Source organism: Geotrypetes seraphini, chromosome 8, assembly GCF_902459505.1.
Source record: "Geotrypetes seraphini chromosome 8, aGeoSer1.1, whole genome shotgun sequence".
NCBI lineage: Eukaryota > Metazoa > Chordata > Amphibia > Gymnophiona > Dermophiidae > Geotrypetes > Geotrypetes seraphini.
This window is the reverse complement of record NC_047091.1, coordinates 99,265,804-99,286,875: the sequence shown is the minus strand read 5'-3', so window position 1 is coordinate 99,286,875 and position 21,072 is coordinate 99,265,804. Positions and strand designations below refer to the sequence as shown.

The following is a 21,072-nucleotide window of genomic DNA, read 5'->3' as shown; positions in this document are numbered from 1 at the left end:
CTCTGTGCTACTGTTTCTTGTTTATGTGGGGACAAGAAGCAGTAGCAGAGAGAAAACTTCTGGGCTGCCAAGGGACCAGGACATGATGACAAAGGGTGTCGAGGCTGGTGTGAGCAGCAGGTGGAAGATGCTGCTCAGGCTGGCAAACATTTGAAGAGGTAAACAGGAGTGGGGAAGAGCACCAACATTCTTAGCTATGCCATTGAGTATACCCCCAACTCCTCTGGGTGTACATCTGCTTTGGCTCTTCTCATGTCACTCTCTTTGCCAACTGGTCCAGGCAGAGAACAGTCCAGAAGCATTATATCAAATTTCCATCATCTGTCTTGAAACACAGCAGTACTAAGGAGTTCTGCCTGCACAGTGCTCTTTCTAGGGCAGAGCTCACTTCTGATTGGCTGTCTTTTATCTGCTGGTTGGCAGACATAATACATTGATTTTGGACTGCTCTGGAAGAGATAAGGAAGTTTGCTTGAAAAGAGCCCTTACTCAGATCCGGCTCTCCACCCTTCTATCCAAGTTCTGCATCAACGCACAGCATCACCAATATACTTCATTTTTTACCTGCAGCTCCATCTATTCCTCCTCCAGTTCCATTCCAAAACTCCAGCCACATTATCAGAGTCCAGCCACACTAATTTTTGTGTACCACTTAGGCTTAAAGAATTATAAATAAGTAACTTCCCCCTCCCACTATGTAGTATATTAAAGTAAATCATAATTTTTTATTATTTTTAAATTGCACAAAGTTCTTCTCCATACCTGAGGTAATGATAAGAGATAAAGCTGACACAGAGGCAGATTTAGGGACACGGTTACCAAGAGATGTTTTATGCTTCTCTGGGACTTCACGTGGACCCCCAAGCCTGCGACCAGCAGCTGGATCCAGTGCCCGAGGGGTGGAGTTTTTCGCACCAGTGCTATTGCTGCGTAGACGGATCCGGTTCAGATTGCCCAGCTCAGCTATACCAAAGCACAAGAAAAAAAAATAGTCAAGGGGTGGGGTGAGAGAGGGAAGCATCACAATAGCTATTGGATCATGTAGCATGCCTACTCTACTCTTTAACTAGGTAATTTAAAAGCAGGGTGCCTAGATAAAATGTTCAAAGAGGTGCCTGTTTTTTAAAGGCATCCAAATTCAACTTCTGTCCAAACTTCACTGGCTCCCAATAATTTCCAGAATTAATTTCAAATGCGCCTGCCTAGCTTTTAAGATCCTACACGGCATCCTCCCTCCATTAATCCTGCTTTCTTGGAACTCCTCGAGCCTGACACCACCAGGTCCACCCAAAAACTTAGACTATCCTTTCCCTCACTAAAAGGTATCCTCTATGCGGGAAAATTGGGCAAATCTCTCTTTTTCAGAATCACAGAGCTCTGGAATAATCTTACCATCCCACTGCGGATTCTGGGCTCCTTCCAATTATTCCATAAGCACCTGAAAACTAGGCTCTTCACAAAACTGTAATATTCTCTTCCCCCCTGGACTCAACATCCAACCCCTCTATGCTACTCCTTCCTTTATTAAACTCTTGTAAACCGTGCCGAGCTCTATAATTATGGAGAGGATGCGGTATATAAACTTAAGATTTAGTTTAGTTTAAATGTGGCACAAAATATATATATATATATATATATATATATAATAAAACCGTAGGCGGCGCATGCGCAGTCTTATCAGCGTGCTTCCATGATCCATATGTCCGTGGCCGCCAAGACTGCAGCATGCCCCGCGCTTACTACGGCCCCACGCGCAGCTGAGTTCGGCACGGCGGTTTCCCCAGATAGGGGAAGCCGAAAAACTCAATCCCGCCTCATGGTCCTGCCGCCGCTCACGAATTCCCCCCCCCCAATCCTCCTGCAACAGCCGCTACCGCTCCTGTTCAAAGCGGCCTGCTGAGGTTCGCGGCCGCTGTAACGAACCTCGCAGGCCGCTCTCCACATGGTAGCACGTTCCCTCTGACGCAATCGCGTCAGAGGGAACATGCTACCGAGTTGGAGAGCGGCCTGCGAGGTTCGTTACAGCGGCCGCGAACCTCAGCAGGCCGCTTTGAACAGGAGCGGTTGCGGGAGGGGGGGGGAGTTTTAACAGGAGGAGTCGACGAAAAAAACCTTCAGCCGCAGCAGGCCAGCACACGGGAAGGGAAGGGGGAGGGGCCGAACGGAGCAGGGCAGCTCAAGGTAAGAAGGGAATGGGGGATGGGGGAAAATGTTTCTACTACTCAGCAGGGACCTGGAGGGGAAGGGAAAACCGCTGCTGCTTCTGCAAAGGAAAGTGGTGGTAGGGGAGAGAAGGGAATGGGGGGTGGGTGGGGGAAAATGCTGCTACTACTTCTCAGAGATCTGGAGGGGAAGGGAAATATCACAGCTGCTTCTGCAAAATAAAGTGGGGGGGGAGAGAAGGGAATGGGGGGTGGGGGAAAATGCTGCTACTGCTTCAGCAAGGACCTGGAGGGAAAGAGAAATACCGCTGCTGCTTCTGCAAAGGAAAGTGGGGGGGGGGAGAGAAGGGAATGGGGGGTGGGTGGGGGGAAATGCTGCTACTACTTCACAGGGATCTGGAGGGGAAGGGAAATAGCACTGCTGCTTCTGCAAAGGAAAGTTGGGGGGGGGGGAGAGACACAGAAAGAAATACAGACAGACAAAGGAGGCTAGGGAGAGAGACAGACAGAAATAAAGACAGACGGGACCAGAGAGACACAGAAATAAAGACAGACAGGCAAAGGGTGCCAGGGAGAGAGAGAAAAAAATTGCAGGAGGGAGAAAGACAGAAAGAAAGGAAGAAAGAAACAGGAGCAGGGAGAGAGACATAAAGATAGAAAGACAGACAGCCATATATTCTAGCACCCGTTAATGTAACGGGCTTAAACACTAGTATATATATATATATATATATATAATCATGCTCGAGGAATGGACATCAACATGGCAGATGAGGTTCAACGTGGATAAGTGTAAAGGGATGCATGTAGGTAACAAAAATCTCATGCACAAATACAGGATGTCCAGGGCGGTACTTGGAGAGAGACCTCCCAGGAAAGAGACTTGGGCGTTATGATCGACAAATCAATGAAGCCGTCCATGCAATGTGTGTTGGCAGCGAAAAGGGCAAACAGAATGCTAGGAATGATAAAGAAGGGGATCATAAACAAATCAGAGAAGGTTATCATGCCGCTGTATTGGGCCATAGTGCGCCCTAATCTGGAATACTGCATCCAGCCGTGGTCGCCGTACATGAAGAAGGACACGGTACTACTCGAAAGGGTCCAGAGAAGAGCAACTAAGATGGTTAAGGGGCTGGAGGAGTTGCTGTACAGTGAAAGATTAGAGAAACTGGGCCTTTTCTCCCTCGAACAGAGGAGATTGAGAGGGGACATGATTGAAACATTTAAGGTACTAAAGGGAATAGACTTAGCAGATAAGATAGGGAGAATGAGAGGGCACTCTCCAAAATTGAAAGGGGATAGATTCTGTACAAATGTAAGGAAGTTCTTCTTCATCCAGAGAGTGGTGGAAAACTGGAATGCTCTTCCGGAGTCTGTCATAGGGGAAAACACCCTCCAGGGATTCAAGCCAAAGTTAGACAAGTTCCTGCTGAACCGGAACGTACGCAGGTAGGGCTAGTTTCAGTTAGGGCACTGGTCTTTGACCAGAGGGCCGCTGCGTGAGCACGATGGACCACTGGTCTGACCCAGCAGTGGCAATTCTTATGTTCTTATGTTGTTGAACCACGCTCCAAGCCATTCCCCAGAAATTAAGCCTTGCCCACTCTACCCAGATCAACCACAACAGCTTGATGCGAGCCTGATTTTGCCTAATGAAATCGGTGTACTTACAGATCCAATTTCTTTTTGGTGTCTGCATACTGCTTCTCTTACACTCAAGTGTTAGAAAAAAAAAAATGCTTTGTCTTGGGGATGGAAGAGGGGCGAAATACTATGAGATAAGGTTGTATGCAAAGTTGTGAATTAGAATGTTGGATGGTTGAATGTATCTTTCTGTGGTTCTTCAATAAAAAAAAAAATCATTTGAATATAGAAAAATAAAATGCTATGTGACTTTCTCTCTGAAAAAGATGGGCCAGTAAAGTCATAATGTGAGCTATTGTCACAAACTGAGAATAGTGTGTGTGTGTGGGGGGGGGGGGGGGGGGCAGATGTGTTTTAGACTGTACGTAGAGAATGACACGGTGGCTGTTACCTGCCAAAATGGGGAGAGAAAAAAAAGTGGTCGCCGGGGAGAAAATTCAAGCAGCTGCGCATGACTTGTTCAAAAGCTCGTGCCGCTGGGAGAGAAGAAAAATGAAAATTGCCATGAAGGAGAGGGGAAGGGAGGGAGGGAGATGCCCGGATGGCGGTGATTGGGAGGGAGGGGGCTGCTGGACCGCAAAGGACAATGAAGGTAAGTGTAGAGAGGGGGAGGAGAGAGAGGAACAGACAATGCATTGAAATGAGTAGGGGAGAGAGAGGGGGGAATATGCTGGAAGGGAGTGGAGAGAGAGAAGGGAGGGAGGTGCGGACGCTGCATGTTAGTGGGTAAAAGAGAGAGAGGGGAACATGCAGGAAGGAGGGAGGGGGAGTGAGGAGCAGATGCTGCATGTTAGTGGGTAGGCGAGAGGGGAGAAGACGCTGCATGTTAGTGGGTAGGAGAGAGAGGGGAGAAGACTCTGAAGAAGATGGCTGCCAGACCAATGTGTGGAGGGGTGGAGGAAGAGATGGAAGGGAGAGGCACAGTAACAGAGCAGATGCCAAATGGAAGAGGCAGAGAGAAGGCAGTCAGTGGATGGAAGGAATAGAATGATGAGAAGAGGAGGAAAGCAGAAACCAGACAACAAAGTTGGAAAAAAATTTCAATTTCTTTTCTGTAGGATAAAGTAGTATATTAGTTGTGTGGATAAACATTTATAAATAAAGCCCTTCCAGCTGAATTTATAAAATGACAATTGTACAGAATATTGTTTCCTTTTATACTTTAATAAAATAAGTTCAGTATAAAACTATTTGAGGCTTGTGCGGAAAGGATCAGATGGTTTACAGGGATGGGATGGGGACCGAGCTCGCGGGGTCGGGGACAAATTTTTTCCCCGTGTCATTCTCTAACTGTAAGCTCTTTCAAGCAGGGACTGTCTTCTTTGTGATTACGTACAGTGCTGCATGTCTGCTAACACTAGAGAAATAACTAATAGTAATAGATGTATGGAAACTCACTGAAGGGCCTCATTTGCATAATTAACAGGGGTAGAAAAGCAGTCAAAAAACATTTGCTTAATGGTAGGGCAAGTCTTGGCTGAGAAGATTGATCTTCTGTTGCAGTAGCTTTGATCTACAGGTTGGATAAATGGCTGGCTATGCTGTTGTGGGCATAGCGGGATAAGGAAGGTCAGTGCCTTAGCTATGGTAACTTGCCTACCTGATAAAGATGAGGCCTTGGCTCCTCCAGAAACTGTCCTGGACTCTCCCACGATGAATATGGGCTTCTCAGGCTTTGAAACACTGTGGTCTGAGTTTTCGTCCTCAGAGGAGAAAGCAAATTTTGGCATGGTCTCCAGGCTGTAGGCGCTGCTCAGCATACAGGGGCTCCTGCTCCTTTCATGTTGGGATGAGTAGTGGGAACAGCCTGATGAGGTCCATGACCTCAGTCTATTTAAAAGAGAGCAAAGCAATCTCATTGTTATATACTATCATTTAATTTGCTAAATTTCCAAGATTTTACCTTTGTTCTGATCATGTGCTATGCTATCAACTTTCTTTACTTGTCATTCACTATGTTTTACATTCCCTATGGCCAATTACTTCTGATTTATACTGCCTTGGATGAAATTTCTTCAAAAAATGGTGGTAAATAGTCTTACCCCGCTGAGTCACTCACCTGCTTCCTGGCCCTATCTGATGGCTCTTCTCTCCCTCACCCGACACAGACACAGACCTCTCCCACTTTTCTGTCCTATCCACTTTTTCCTCACTGCGGCTTCGCTCAGCAGCAGAGAAGCTGAGGCTTAAATGGTTGGCGAGATGCTCAGAACTGCCATAAACCTATTTGAGAAAGAATATATGGAGTGACCCCTGGTGCTGCTAACTGCAGCCATTTAACAGAGTGAACTTATTCTAATGATATTCAAGAACAAAATACAGGACTTATAATACAGCACCTTTTATCTTGTTATATTTTGAGACAGAGAGTAAACAACATCTCAGTGAAGGATCTGTAAGAACAGGAACTGGAACAAAAGCAATTCACACAATACACAGAGGACAAGCCATAACAAAACATTTACTGTACCCTCTTAATTTAATTCCTTAAGCAAAACAATGCCATCTAGTGGTCTTACAACAGATTGTAAGCTTTCACTTATGACTGTTTTTCATGTTGGCTGTGTTGAGATATATACATCTACTCTCAATTTACATTTGATTAATTTTCATTCAAGAAGTAACAGAATCCTAAATTATTCCCCTTGACTGCAAGTTTTATATTATGTAACAATGTACAGCTTTGGTTGGAGGAACTATTGGAGAAGTCTTTGGTTTGCTGTAAACAAAATGAAAACTAACATATGCAAATTTCTCTCTCACATGTACTGTGAATATCCTGAAACCTGGATCAGGAAAGGTTTAGGAATTTGTGAGTAGGAACAAACTTAGCAATACCTTACTAAACCGATGTGAGCAGGATGAAAACTGTCGTATCTCCACCGAGGACTCCTCATCATTGGTTTCTTCATCCTCCTCAGAACCCAGGTGGTGGTATCGTTCTGAGCGGGCTGCAAGCAAAAAATGAGTTTTCACTAAGTATTCACTTTTGTGGTGGCTAGAACACCTGACATAAAAGAAGAAAAGTGCAGGAAACCTACCTGTAGAAAGGAATTTTGGTCTAGGGCTCATGTTAAAAGATTAAATTCATTCTCAATGAAGAATGCAAGGGTCAGTATAATGAGGGCAAAAAGATTCCACCTTTTATTTCCTGCCATGTCATTTTTTTACCCCAATATATTTTTTTTTTGATGGGGGAAGGTTTGGCTTTAATATAACCAATTATTCAATAACACAAATTAAAAAAAACATAAGAGTAGGTTTGACCCAGTATGGCCAGGGTCTATCAAGCCTAGTACCCTGCTTCCAAAATGGCCAATCCTGGTCACAAGTAGAGAGCTGCACGGGAACGGGGACGACGGGAATCCCGCGGGACCCGCGGGCATCCCGCGGGTTCCCCCTTTGGGTCACGGGGATCCCGTGGGGACGCCCCCTAGGGTCGCGGGGATCCCGTGGGGACGCCCCCTAGGGTCGCGGGGATCCCGTGGGGACGCCTCCGAGGGTCGCGGGGTTCCTGCGGGGCTGGATGTACTCAGTCGCGCGGCTCTTCTCCCTACCTTCTCTGCTTGCAGCACAGAGCCGAACGGAAGTCTTCCCGACGTCAGCGCTGACGTCGGAGGGAGGGAGGGCTTTGTTTAAGCCCTCCCTCCCCTCCGACGTCAGCGCTGACGTCGGGAAGACTTCCGTTTGGCTCTGTGCTGCAGGCAGTGCAGGTAAGGAGGAGAGTAGCCTCGCGGTTCGAGTGGCTACCAAGGGAGGGGGCGGTCCGCCCCGCCACACCCCGCCCCGGTTGCAGCACAGCCGGCCAGGTCCCCTTACTTTTGTGGCACTTCCCCGACCGACCGACAACAGCCCCGGTCCGACAATCCTCCCTGCCCTGTAGCCGCGAATCTAAATTATCTTCTTACAGCAGCTGTAATAAGGTAATTTAGATTCGCAGTTAAGGGCAGGGAGGTTTGTCGGACCGGGGCTGTTGTCAGTCGGTCGGGGAAGTGGCACAAAAGTAAGGGGACCTGGCCGGCTGTGCTGCACCCGGGGCGGTAGAGAAGGAGTGGGGAGAAGGACGCTGAAAGGCCATGGGGAAGACGGGAGGAGGGGGGGAAGGACTCTGAAAGCACTTGAAGACAGAGGAGGGAGAAGGACGCTGAAAGCACATGAGGAATACAAAGGGGTGGAGAAGGACGCTGAAAGGCCATGGGAAGGGCGGGGGGGGGAGGACTCTGAAAGCACTTGTGGAAGACAGAGGGGGGAGAAGGATGCTGAAAGCACATGGGGAAGACAAAGGGGTGGAGAAGGACGCTGAAAGGACATGGGGAAGACAAAGGGGTGGAGAAGGATGCTGAAAGGCCATGGGAAGGGCGGGGGGGGAAGGACTCTGAAAGCACTTGTGGAAGACAGAGGGGGGAGAAGGATGCTGAAAGCACATGGGGAAGACAAAGGGGTGGAGAAGGACGCTGAAAGGACATGGGGAAGACGGGGGGGGGGTGGAGAAGGACGCTGAAAGGCCATGGGGAAGACAGAGGGAGAAGGACGCTGAAAGGACATGGGGAAGACAGAGAGGGAGAAGGACGCTGAAAGGACATGGGGAAGCAGAGGGGGGAGAAGGACACTGAAAGCACATGTGGAAGACAGAGGGGGGAGAAGGACGCTGACAGGACATGGGGAAGATGGGGAGAGAAGGACGCTGAAAGGAAATGGGGAAGAGAGAGTAGGGAGAAGACGCTGGCAGGGAAGAAGACAGATGCCAGACTATGGGGGGAGCGGAGAGAAGAAGATGGGTGCCAGACCAATTTGGAAGGGGGAAGAAAGGGAGAGGCACAGTAACAGAGCAAATGGAAGATGCAGAAGGAAGAGAGACAGTGGATGGAAGGAATTGAATGAGAACATGAGGAAAGCAGAAACCAGGCAACAAAGGTAGGAAAAGAATTATATTTCTTTTTTTTTATTTTGCTTCAGGATAAAGTAGTATATTAGTTGTGTTGATAAAAATTTATAAACATTAGAGGCTCTGGTAGAAACCCATTTGCAAAGTATGTATTCTTCCCAATTAATATTTTCAAATTAATAAAGTCTTTTTGTTTATTTGTAAATGGGTTTCTACCAGAGCCTTTAATTCAGTAGCATAATTAAATGAAATAACTATTTCTGAAGTTTATATGGACGGGCGGGGACGGAGAGGATTCCTCGCGGGGACGGGTGGGGACGGAGGGATTCCTCACGGGGACGGGTGGGATTCCTCACGGGGACGGGTGGGGACGGGTGGGACTTTGGCGGGGACGGGTGGGATTTCTGTCCCCGCGCAACTCTCTAGTCACAAGTACCTAGAAGGATCCCCAAAACTAGACAGGCTCCATGTTACTTACTACTAGGGACAAGCAGTGGCTTTCACAAAGTCTGCCTTAATAATGGTTTATGGATCTCAAGATGCAAGAGTATGGTACAGTGATTAGAGCTACAGCTTCAGCACCCTGAAGTAGAGGGTTCAAACCCTGCACTGCTCCCTGTGATCTTGGGAAAATCACTTAATCCTCCACTGCCTCAGGTACATTAGATAGATTGTGAACCCATCGGGACAGATAGGGAAAATGCTTAAGTACCAGTATGTAAACCGCTTTGAGTGTGGCTGTATAACTACAAAAAAAAGGCAGTATACAAGTCCCAATCCCTTTCCCAGATTGTTCACTGAATATAATTGTTATACTCCTCAAAAAAGACTTCCCATGTCATTTGCCCCCCCACCCTTGTTTTTTTTAAAATCTTTATTAATTTTCAGAACTGATACAAAGTGCAAACAATATACATTCAGATGAAACATAAAACAGCACTTATAGTCAAACACATATTAAAACAAAGTACCTTCCCCCCTCTCCCTCTCTGGATGTGTGTAAAAATCATCTAGGAATTAGGGGATTAATCAATTAGTCAGTCTTTTGTTTAGCAAATGCCTCTAATAGACCCCATATTTCTCTAAATCTTTTATTATTTCCCAATTGTTCTGCATTTATTCTTTCATACTTGTAATACAAAGTGTTTCCCACCAAAAAAAATTTAATCTATCTAGTTTTTCAAGTTTCTGGTTATCATTTGCATGGCCACCCCCATCATAATCAGAAGACCCCCCCCTGTTTTTAAAACTGAATGTATTTTGTTGAACATATAGAGGGGCATAATCAAAAGGGATGTCTAAGTCCGTTTACGTCCATCTCGCAAGTCGTCCAAAGTTAAAAATACCTAAGACACATTTTCGAAAGATATGTCCAATATTTTTTTACTTTCGAAAATTGTCTAATTATACATCCTGCCGATCTGATCGTCCAAGCCACTAAATTGTCCATCTTTATACTACATTTCCGTCCAAGTCCAAAACGCCTAGAACAAGCCCTGTTGGATGTGGGAGGGGTCTGCAAAGTGATGGACTGCACACCCAGACATGCCACCTAAATAGTGGGGTACCTTACAGGGCACTGCTGTGAACTTCACAAAAAGGGTGCCATGGCTTCTCCTCACTACAGCTCCCTTATAGGTGCCGGTGAGCCCCCCAAACCTCCAGAATCCCCTAGACCCACTTATCTACCACCCCAATAGCCCTTAAGGCTGCAGGAGCCACTTATATGCCAGTAAAAAAGGGTTTTGGAGGTGTATAGGGGAGTACATATGTTTAAGTATCAATACAGTGATTACAGGGGCTTATGGGCATGGGTCCTCCTCTCTATGGGTCCCTAACCCACCCCCAAGACGACTTCAGCTGCCTCTGGGCTGGATGACTAGGCTTTCCTATGCCAAGCGGCCAGGTGATGATGGTCTGGAGGCTGAAATTTAAAGTTGTGATTAAAATTTTTATGGGGGTGTGGGGGAGGTTGTTGATCACTGGGGTAGTGTGTGGGGGTCTGTGTTATGTGTTTTCAGTGCTTATCAGTGATTTTAGGTGGGTGTTTGTGACTTAGACCATGTTTTACATGGTCTAAGTCACAACGTCCAAGTTCCGTCTAGGTTCTGTTGTTAAACTTTCGGTTATACATGCTGTACGACTAAGTGTAAGCCGGCCCACATCCTGCCCAACTCCTGTCCTCGACACGCCTCCCGAAACGCCCTGTTTAGCTTTGGATGTTGAGCGGCACTATGAAGGCCTAGGTCATTTAAAAATATGTCCAAAACCCGGTTTTATTATCAGCACTTGAACGTTTTTGAGAAATGTTCGTCCAAGTGCTGACTTAGGCTGGTTTTTGGACGTTTTTCTCTTTCGATTATGAGCCCCATAGTAACTATTGTGATTTATTTGGGATGTTTTATGTTATTCTGATATTTTATTCAAGCTGCTTCAAGCGGCCAATTTTGGGAGCCCTTTCCAGCAGGGCACCTGGCCTCATCTCCACCCCTCCCCAGAGACGGAGTCTGGCATTCTGAGCAGGGCAGTTTGTTCCAGGCATACGGTGCAGCAAAGTAGAAGGGACAGAGTCGGGAGCTGGCAGAAGAGAAGGGTACAGATAAGAGAGACTTACCCGATGATCAAAGTTCCCGGGGAGGAGTATAGGGAGAGACAAGAGAGGAGAAATACTGAGAAGCTGCAGAGTGAATACACTTGTAGGTCAATAAGAGGAGTTTGAAATGTACGCAGAAATGGACAGGGAGCCAATGAAGTGACTTGAGGAGAGGGATAATGCGAGCATAACGACACTTGTGGAATAAGAGGAGTGCGACAGAGGGGAGAGAGATGGTTTAGCAGAAGACCTGTGAGGGAAGAGTGCAATCTGGAGAAATTTAAGAGTAATTTAAAAACCTTTCTTTTTAAAGATGCCTTTGATAACTAATTAGCTAGTTCTCTGGCTGATTTTATTTATGTTGTATAATGTTATGGAAATTCTCTGCTTCCCTTTCCTTATGTATTTTCCTTGATTGTCTTGCTTTCTCTTAAATAACTTGTAGTTCATTTCCCTTCCCTTCCTTGTGTTTATGGGTTTGTCAAGTCTGTTAATAGTCCTGATGGACTTAATTCCTGTCAAGTATTGTATTGTTCCCTAAATATTGTAATTTTTTATAATGTTCATCGCTTAGAAATATGATTAAGCGATTAATCAAAAACTTATTGAACTTGAAACTTGAGAAGCAAGTTGCAGTAGTCTAGGCAAAAGGTGATGAGAGTGTGGATGAGGGTCTTAGCAGTGTGCTCAAAAGGAAAGGTTGGATGTTGTAGAGAGAGAAACAAGGGGTTTTGGCAGTCTGTTGGATATGTGAAGTGAAAGAGAGATGAGTGAGAACCACTTTTAAGAAGAAATACCCCCTTCCTTGTTTTTCCTTTCCCTCTCTTACCTTCTTTTAAAAATTCATTGTTATTTCTATGTATTTCTCATTGCTCCAACCCCAGTACCTCTCGTACCAAATTTGTCTGTGTCTTGTCAGTCACTTATGTTACATTTATGAAATATCCCCCTTTCTTTTAAAATTGTACCTTAATTTTAGTATTGTAAATGGACCAGATACTCACTGATGGTCGGCATATCAAATATAGAATAAACCTGGGGCTCCTTTTACTAAGGTGCGCTAGCGGTTTTAGTGCACGTACAAGATTAGTGCGCACTAGCCGAAAAATTACCGCCTGCTTAAAAGGAGGTGGTATCGGCTAGCGAGCGCTATTCCGCACATTAAGACCCTAACGCACCTTTGTAAAAGGAGCCCTTGGAATCAAAGATGACCCAGAGATTGCAGGTAGGGTCAGTGAGGGATCTTTGAGGAGTGGTATAACTAAAGCATGTTTGAGGAGTCAGGCACAGCTGCAGTGGAGAGTGATAGGTTAAGGATATGGCAAGATTGAGGGAGGATGACGTGGAGAAATGGTGATAGACTTCAGCAGATTCAGAATGCCGCGGCTAAGCTTATTTTCGCAAAAAGCAAATTCGACCATGTCTCACCACTCCTGTCCAAGCTTCACTGGCTTCCTGTACCCTCCAGGATCCTCTTTAAATGTGCCTGCTTAGCCTTCAAGATCCTACATGGCATCCTTCCTCCCGTTATCCCACTCTTTTGGAATTCCTCAAACCCTAATTCCACCAGATCCTCCCCAAAATTAAAACTATCATTCCCTTCTACAAAAGGTATATCCCGTGCAGGAAAACTAGGAACATCCCTCCCCTTTAGAACCACAGAACTCTGGAACAACCTTACATCCCCGCTTAGAAATTCAAGCTCCCTCCAACTTTTCCGCAAACACCTGAAAACTTGGCTCTTTTCTAAAATGTAACACCTCCCCCCTCTCTGGTACCCTGGCCCCTCCATACCCTCTTAGTTCCTATCCTATAACCCTTCATTGGAGTTCCTTTCCATTCTAACTCTGTAAACTGTGCCGAGCTCTACGCTTGCAGAGATGGCGCAGTTTAGTTTAGTGATACTGTAAGTACATGGGTGGGATGGGATCAGAGGAACAAGTAGTAAGTTTGGAGGAGGAAAGAAAATGTGTAGCTTCCTTAGATTACTCCCGAGCCTATCACCTCTTAACTTCATCCTATAACCTCTCATTCCTTCTTTCATTCAAAAAAGTCTCATGTCCTGTACATTAATGCCACAGAGATATTTACCCTTGGAGGTGCATCAGTTGCTGGTGGTATATACCCGATTGCTGTTTGAAGGTCCATACATATAATAGATGCACCTCCAAGGGTAGATGCATTTAACACTAGCTTGTCTTTTAAGTTAGTTGTATTAGACAAACCAGTATATGACTTGTCAGGCTGAATAACAGTGGCTTGTTGATCACACAGAGATATTTAAATATCACTATCATATACCTTCTCTCCTGCCTTTCTTCTAGAGTATAAATATTGAGGAGTATGTCTGTGTACTATTCCTTTATTATGCATTTTAATGGAGGCAGCTTCTAGACACAAGGTATTATGAGGATTCACAGGATTGCAAGATCATTTGCTAATGGAAAGCCCCTATGAGGTTTGCTTTTGAAAAAGTTGCTGACTGCAAGAAAGGGATGCTTTTCTCTGCATGTCTATCTTCCCTTGTTTAAAAAATCTACTGAAAATTGTCTCCCAGTCAATGAGAGTTAATGGACTCATTTTTTTGTCACAAAGTGGGGTAACATTTTACCTGCAGGAGAAATGGTGTGTTGAAGGAAAAACACAGCTTAAACTACCAGAGCAAAATTGTCCTACATAGGCAGCCATTGTTTCTCAGTAATTGAAGGAATGTTGCATTTACTATGCTGAAAGTTCAGTGCCTCTGCTCCCCATTAGTCCAGTACAGAACACTACACATAGGGCAGCAGGGAAAGGCAAGAACAACAGTAGTTCTTACTATCAAAGTAGCTGGTATCATCCTCTGCTTCCAGCTGTGGGACGAATTCTGCCTTCTGCCTTAGCAGCCCATTCCAATCCAGACCACAGAAAAAGACATGCTGCTTCACGTCCTGAGCTCCTCCTAGAGTGGGCAAGAAAAGGCACATGTGTGTGTCATTGAGTAACAAGGGCACCAGGGGCTTTACTTCAATGGAATGAACCTCAAGATCTTCTCTCCTACAGAATTATCTCTTCTCGATTACCTGTTATTTGGCAATGGGTCTGCTTATTCCTTTTGTTGCTCCTCATAATTTTATTCCTCCCTATGACCCCCCCTCCTTGTAACCGCCATTCGCTGGGTAAGCTGCTCTCTCATGAGCCCTTCTCCAATTGCAGTTTCTGCCATCATGTTGCCCTATACACCTGGAATACTCCTGTGCCATTCCTCCATTTATTCATTCAAGTCTCACATAAAATCTCAGTTTTGGAGGTTTCTTTGAAATCTTAAAACCCAGACTCTCATGGGATCACAGCCTTATGATTTAAAACTAAGTTTACCACAATAAATGTGTTTTCTGCAGTTTGCCTTGTCTGTTTGTTTCAACTTAACCAAGCCAAACGAGAAAGAACAGCCTTTTGCATGTATACAGAGCTGTGTACAGGTAACAGCACAAAAACATCCTATGAATGAATAGGAAAATAAAAACAGGTTGTGTTTCTTTGCTTAGAAAAATTAACAACTAAACTAATAGATTTGTCCACTAGGTGGAACTGCCACACAGGAATTTAAAGCAGCTTAGAGTGTGAGTGGCAGTGGCACCTCCAGTGTGATCCTCAGACCTGTTACTGATGCAAACAGAAGTTTGGTAAAAGAGTTTGCAGTTGTATTTACTAACTGGTATAGCCTTAGTAGTTCTAGTCATATCTAACCTTGGGGCTTGCAATTGTAACAAGAAGTACAATCAAACTGCAAACAGATTAAAAAACAATAAAGTCAAAAGTTTAATTCATTTGGATAAATGATCATGCCACATCAGTCTCGGGTCTCTATATGTGTCCTCAGGAAAAAAAGAACTATCATATAACTAGCACTGTTATAATTGGTGGTAGTAGGGGTTATTCCATATAATATCAAAGTATAGGGATAGTCTCTTATATTATCCCTAATATTATAACACCCATCAAAAGTTTCTACGATCCTTAGAAACGCCACTTTGTGTTCAATACAATTTCATTACACAAAGCTTTAAGTGTTAAATCGTCATAGGAGCCAGGGTTTTCTATTCAATATTATTAAATAAATAGTTTTTTTTAAATATATAATTTGTATTTTTTATCGTAAAATATAAGTGCTGTTCATAAGTTCATCAAATCTTATTCTTTATTATAGTAAATCTTAGCTGTTACTTAGCTTTTTCTCTGTGGTCTAGGTCGAGGAACTTTAATTCACCGACATGTTTTGCAAAATTGCTTTCTCAAGGTGAAGCTCCTCATAAACAAGTCGCTATCCTAGGAGAGAGTGGTCTATGAGGATAGCGTCTTGTCTATGGGGGACTTCACCTTGAGAAAGCAATTTTGCAAAACATGTCGGTGAATTAAAGTTCCTCGACCTAGACCACAGAGAAAAAGCTAAATAACAGCTAAGATTTACTATAATAAAGAATAAGATTTGATGAACTTATGAACAGCACTTATATTTTACGATAAAAAATACAAATTATATATTTAAAAAAACTATTTAATAATATTGAATAGAAAACCCTGGCTCCTATGACGATTTAACACTTAAAACTTTGTGTAATGAAATTGTATTGAACACAAAGTGGCGTTTCTGAGGATCGTAGAAACTTTTGATGGGTGTTATAATACTAGGGAAAAATAGAACATCCTAAGAATGTATAACTGAAGCATAAAACTAGGGCCAAGTGGTAAGGGGGATAGCTCAGACATTTAAAAAAATAAAGCAGTGTGTTTGCTGTGTTAGTCCACTTTAAAGGTAATAAATTGAATCAAGCAAAATATTTTGATATTGTCATCTTTGTTTCATAACCAATCTGAAGACGGATTTATTTCTAAAGATTGTCAAAAATATATTAAAGTTAATCCAATAAAAAAGCTATCACCTTATTTTCCTTTCTTGTGTTATTTCTATTTTTTTTTTAAATTCTTTATTCATTTTTGCATGTTAAAACAAGTGTAGCAGTTAAACTCATATGAACTTAAAGATACACACTTGATTAACTCTCATATATGCATTAAGTATAACATTTCATTACAAATTAATATTCTGTAATATTTTAAATATTATATAAGAAATCTAATATATAAATTATTCTTATTGAATAGAATAACCTCCCCTCCCCTCCCCTCCCTCCCTACTCAATAATACATAGAAGTATCATGTTATTTCTATTTAAATATAAGAAATTGTGACTAAAAGCACTACCTTTAGTTATACATGTGCAAAAAAGCAGCAGGAGTGAAAACAAAAACCATTATCAGCTGACCACAAAATCATCCTCTTAACCCTACCAGGGACCAACTGTGTTTCTGTACTACATCAAATCCCCTGCTTCTTTCATTATGGCCGGCTCTGCGTTACCTGCCCCTCTCTTGAGCGGCTGAACTTCATGATACCTCTAAATGCTGATCTATCTGTTTACTTCAACACAACTTTATCAGGTTAAAACAGCAGAACTCATTCCACACCAGAAGCAAGAGCACTGTAAGAAATGCATACCAAAGCACAGAAGTCCCAGCAACATGAAATAAAGGAGAAAACACAAATGAGAGAAGCAGACAGGCTGAAGTTGGGGGAGGGACACATACAGTATGCAAAAGCTAACTGTGTAAAAATAAAAGCCTTTAAAGCATCAGGATAACATTTTTTTAAAAAAACCAACAACTATATACTTGAATATAAGCAGAGATTTTGGGGCAAAAAATTGGCCCAAAAATGGGGGTCTTTGTTTTTATTTGAGCCACCACCTGACCAATGGCGCGGCTGTACTCCATTCAACTCACAATGACCACCAGGGCTGTAATCTTCAATAGGACAATGTCCCCCTCCCCCACGATGAACCGCAAAGCTGCTATCCTATGTGCACACAAACCCCCGCCGCCGCCACCCTCCTCCATGCATGTCCCCAACAGCGCACTTACCATTAGTGCTGGAAACCTGCTACTGCACTCAATGCTGTATTCTGATCTGGTGCGGGGCTTTGAGCATCTGTGCATGCTCAAAACCTGCCAGCTCCCGCCCCCTCTGAGATTCTCAGAGAAGTGGGAGCAGGCAGGTCTTGAGCAAGCGCAGATGCTCAAGGCCCCGCACCAGATCAGCATTGATGGCAGCAGCAGGTCTCCAGTACTAATGGGAAATATGATGTTGGCGAGTGGGGTGTGCATGGAGGTGGGTGGCGGTAGCAGGGGTTTGTATGCACGGAGGATAGCGGCTTCAAGGTTTATCACTGGAGGGCTGTGTGTGTGTGCAATGTCCTATGATTACAGCCCTGGTGGTCATCGGGAGTTGAATGGAGGACAGCCGCATCATCGGTCAGGTGCATGGAGGATAGCGGCGACTGTGTTCATCACAGGGGGGGGTCCTGTATGGAGGATAGGCATGCTGGTTTTCAGCAGCAAGTTTCTTTGGTACCAACAGTAAAGCACAGTTACTTACCGTAACAGGTGTTATCCAGGGACAGCAGGCAGATATTCTTGACTGATGGGTGACGGCACCGACGGAGCCCCGGTACGGACAATTTTAGAGTGATTGCACTCTAAGAACTTTAGAAAGTTCTAGCTAGGCCGCACCGCGCGTGCGCGAGTGCCTTCCCGCCCGACAGAGGCGCGCGGTCCCCAGTTAGGATAAGCCAGCTAAGAAGCCAACCCGGGGAGGTGGGAGGGACGCAAGAATATCTGCCTGCTGTCCCTGGATAACACCTGTTACGGTAAGTAACTGTGCTTTATCCCAGGACAAGCAGGCAGCATATTCTTGACTGATGGGTGACCTCCAAGCTAACAAAAAGAGGGATGGAGGGAAGGTTGGCCATTAGGAGAATAAATTTTGTAAAACAGATTGGCCGAAGTGTCCATCCCGCCTGGAGAATGCATCCAGACAATAGTGAGATGTGAAAGTATGAACTGAGGACCAAGTAGCAGCTTTGCAGATTTCCTCAATAGGAGTGGAACGGAGGAAAGCTACAGACGCTGCCATAGCTCTAATTTTGTGGCCCGTGACAGAACCCTCCAGTGTCAGGCCCGACTGAGCATAACAAAAAGAAACGCAAGCAGCAAGCCAATTGGATAGAGTGCGTTTAGATACAGGGTGACCCAACTTGTTAGGATCAAAGGACAAAAACAGTTGAGGAGATGATCTGTGAGGTTTGGTGCGATCAAGATAGTAAGCCAGAGCACGTTTACAATCCAAGGTATGCAAAGCCTGTTCACCTGGATTAGAATGAGGCTTTGGGAAAAAAACAGGAAGAACGATGGATTGATTAAGGTGAAACTCAGACACAACCTTAGGAAGGAATTTTGGATGTGTACGAAGGACAACCTTATCATGGTGAAAAACAGTGAAAGGTGGATCAGCCACCAGTGCATGGAGCTCACTGACCCTCCTGGCAGAAGTGAGAGCTATCAGAAAGACCACTTTCCAAGTTAGAAATTTAAAATGCGTTGTGGCCAGAGGCTCGAAAGGAGGCTTCATTAACGCAGAAAGAACCACATTAAGATCCCATACAACAGGAGGGGCCTTAAGAGGTGGTTTTACATTGAAAAGGCCTTTCATGAACCTTGAGACTAAGGGATGAGCTGAGAGGGGTTTTCCATGGATCGGCTCATGAAAAGCTGCAATGGCACTAAGATGGACCCTTATCGAAGAGGATTTAAGACCAGAGTCAGATAAGGACAAAAGATAGTCCAACACCAATCCCACTGCTGTAGATATGGGATTATGGTGATGTAACAGGCACCAGGAAGAAAACCGAGACCACTTCTGCTGGTAACATTGAAGTGTAGACGGTTTCCTGGAGGCATCAATAATAGAACGGACAGGCTGAGAAAGGAGAGCATGAGGTGAAGTCAGCCCGAGAGATACCAAGCTGTCAGGTGCAGAGACTGTAAGTTGGGATGAAGAAGCGTTTGCTGATTCTGTGTAAGCAGTGAAGGAAACAGAGGAAGAGGTATGGGTTCCCTGGAACTGAGTTGAAGTAGAAGGGAAAACCAATGCTGTCTGGGCCACCGTGGAGCGATGAGGATCATGGTGGCTTGTTCCCTCTTGAGCTTGAATAAGGTGCGCAGCATGAGCGGAAGAGGAGGGAATGCATAAAGGAAGAGATTGGTCCAATCCAGAAGAAATGCATCGGGTTCCAGACGGTGAGGAGAGTAAAGTCTGGAGCAAAACAGGGGCAGTTGATGGTTGTGGGGAGCTGCAAAAAGATCCACCTGAGGAGTGCCCCATTGAGAGAAAATGAACTGGAGAGTCGAGGGGTCGAGAGTCCATTCGTGAGGTTGAAGAATTCTGCTGAGATTGTCTGCTAAGCAATTCTGTTCCCCTTGGATGTAGACTGCTTTCAGGAATAGGTGACGAGCAGTCGCCCATGTCCAAATCCTTTGAGCTTCCTGACATAAAGGACGGGATCCCGTCCCTCCTTGTTTGTTGAGGTAATACATTGCAACTTGGTTGTCTGTGCAAATGAGAAGAACCTGAGGAAAGAGGAGATGTTGAAAAGCTTTGAGGGCGTAAAATATCGCTCTGAGTTCCAGGAAATTGATGTGGTGCTTCTTTTCCTGGGTGGTCCAAAACCCCTGAGTTTGGAACTCGTTCAAGTGAGCTCCCCATGCATAGGGGGAGGAATCCGTGGTGATGACTAGTTGATGAGGAGGTAGATGGAACAGTAGACCTCTGGATAGATTTTATGAGTTCAACCACCAAAGAAGCGACTGTCGAAGAGACGAGGTCACAGATATGTGTTGTGAACAAGGATCCGTCGCTTGTGACCACTGAGTCGCTAGGGTCCATTGAGGAGTACGCAGGTGGAGACGTGCGAAGGGGGTGACATGCACTGTGGATGCCATGTGCCCCAAAAGTACCATCATTTGATTTGCAGAGATGGAAGTTTTCTGGAACACCTGCTGACAGAGATGAAGGATGGTGTGAAGGCGGTTTGGAGGAAGAAACGCCCTCATCTGAACAGTATCCAGAATGGCTCCAATGAATTGAAGTCACTGAGTTGGAATGAGGTGTGACTTGGGTAGATTGATCTCGAACCCCAACAGTCGAAGGAAGGAAATGGTCTGATTGGTGGCTATGTGAACGGACTGAGGGGAAGGAGCCTTGATGAGCCAGTCGTCCAGATAAGGGAAGACTTGAAAATTGTGGGAGCGGAGATAAGCTGCGACCACAATCAGACATTTGGTGAATACCCTGGGAGAGGAGGCTAAGCCGAAGGGTAGCACCTTGTATTGGTAATGATGTTGGTTGACAAGAAAGCGAAGGTATTGTCTGGACATCAGATGAATTGGAATGTGAGTATACGCCTCCTTGAGATCGAGGGAACATAGCCAGTCTTCCTGAGAGAGAAGAGGGTATAGGGTGGCAAGAGATAACATCTTGAACTTCTCCTTGACCAGACATTTGTTGAGATCTCTGAGATCTAATATTGGTCTGAGATCTCCGGTTTTTTTGGGTACAAGAAAGTACCGGGAATAAAATCCCAGGCCTTGCTGGTCTAGAGGAACTGGTTCGATGGCATTGAGAAGGAGGAGGGATTGAACCTCCTGACCGAGAAGGAGGGACTGAGCCTTGTTGGAAGCAGACTCTTTTGGTAGACTTAACGGTGGAGGAGTCTGAAAGTTCAGGGCATATCCGTGAGCGATGATAGCAAGTACCCACTGGTCGGAGGTAATTGCTTCCCATCGAGACAGAAAAACCTGTAGTCGACCTCCTATGGGCTGAGGTAGAAGGCATGAGGGAGGAAGACTGG

General features: G+C 44.9%; 1 protein-coding gene across 6 annotated transcripts in view; it reads right to left on the bottom strand.

The window, feature by feature from the left end:
- The window catches only part of MAST3 (microtubule associated serine/threonine kinase 3), a 254,908-nt gene that overhangs the window by 31,229 nt on the left and 202,607 nt on the right, over positions 1 to 21,072 (bottom strand). For all 6 annotated transcript variants that reach the window (XM_033954928.1, XM_033954927.1, XM_033954930.1 and 3 more), the window contains 5 exons: positions 14,106 to 14,228; positions 6,648 to 6,760; positions 5,869 to 6,032; positions 5,410 to 5,639; positions 763 to 963 (listed from right to left, as the gene is read on the bottom strand). In XM_033954928.1, the coding sequence (XP_033810819.1) occupies positions 763 to 963; positions 5,410 to 5,639; positions 5,869 to 6,032; positions 6,648 to 6,760; positions 14,106 to 14,228 (831 nt within the window). The remainder of the gene's footprint in view (positions 1 to 762; positions 964 to 5,409; positions 5,640 to 5,868; positions 6,033 to 6,647; positions 6,761 to 14,105; positions 14,229 to 21,072) is intronic.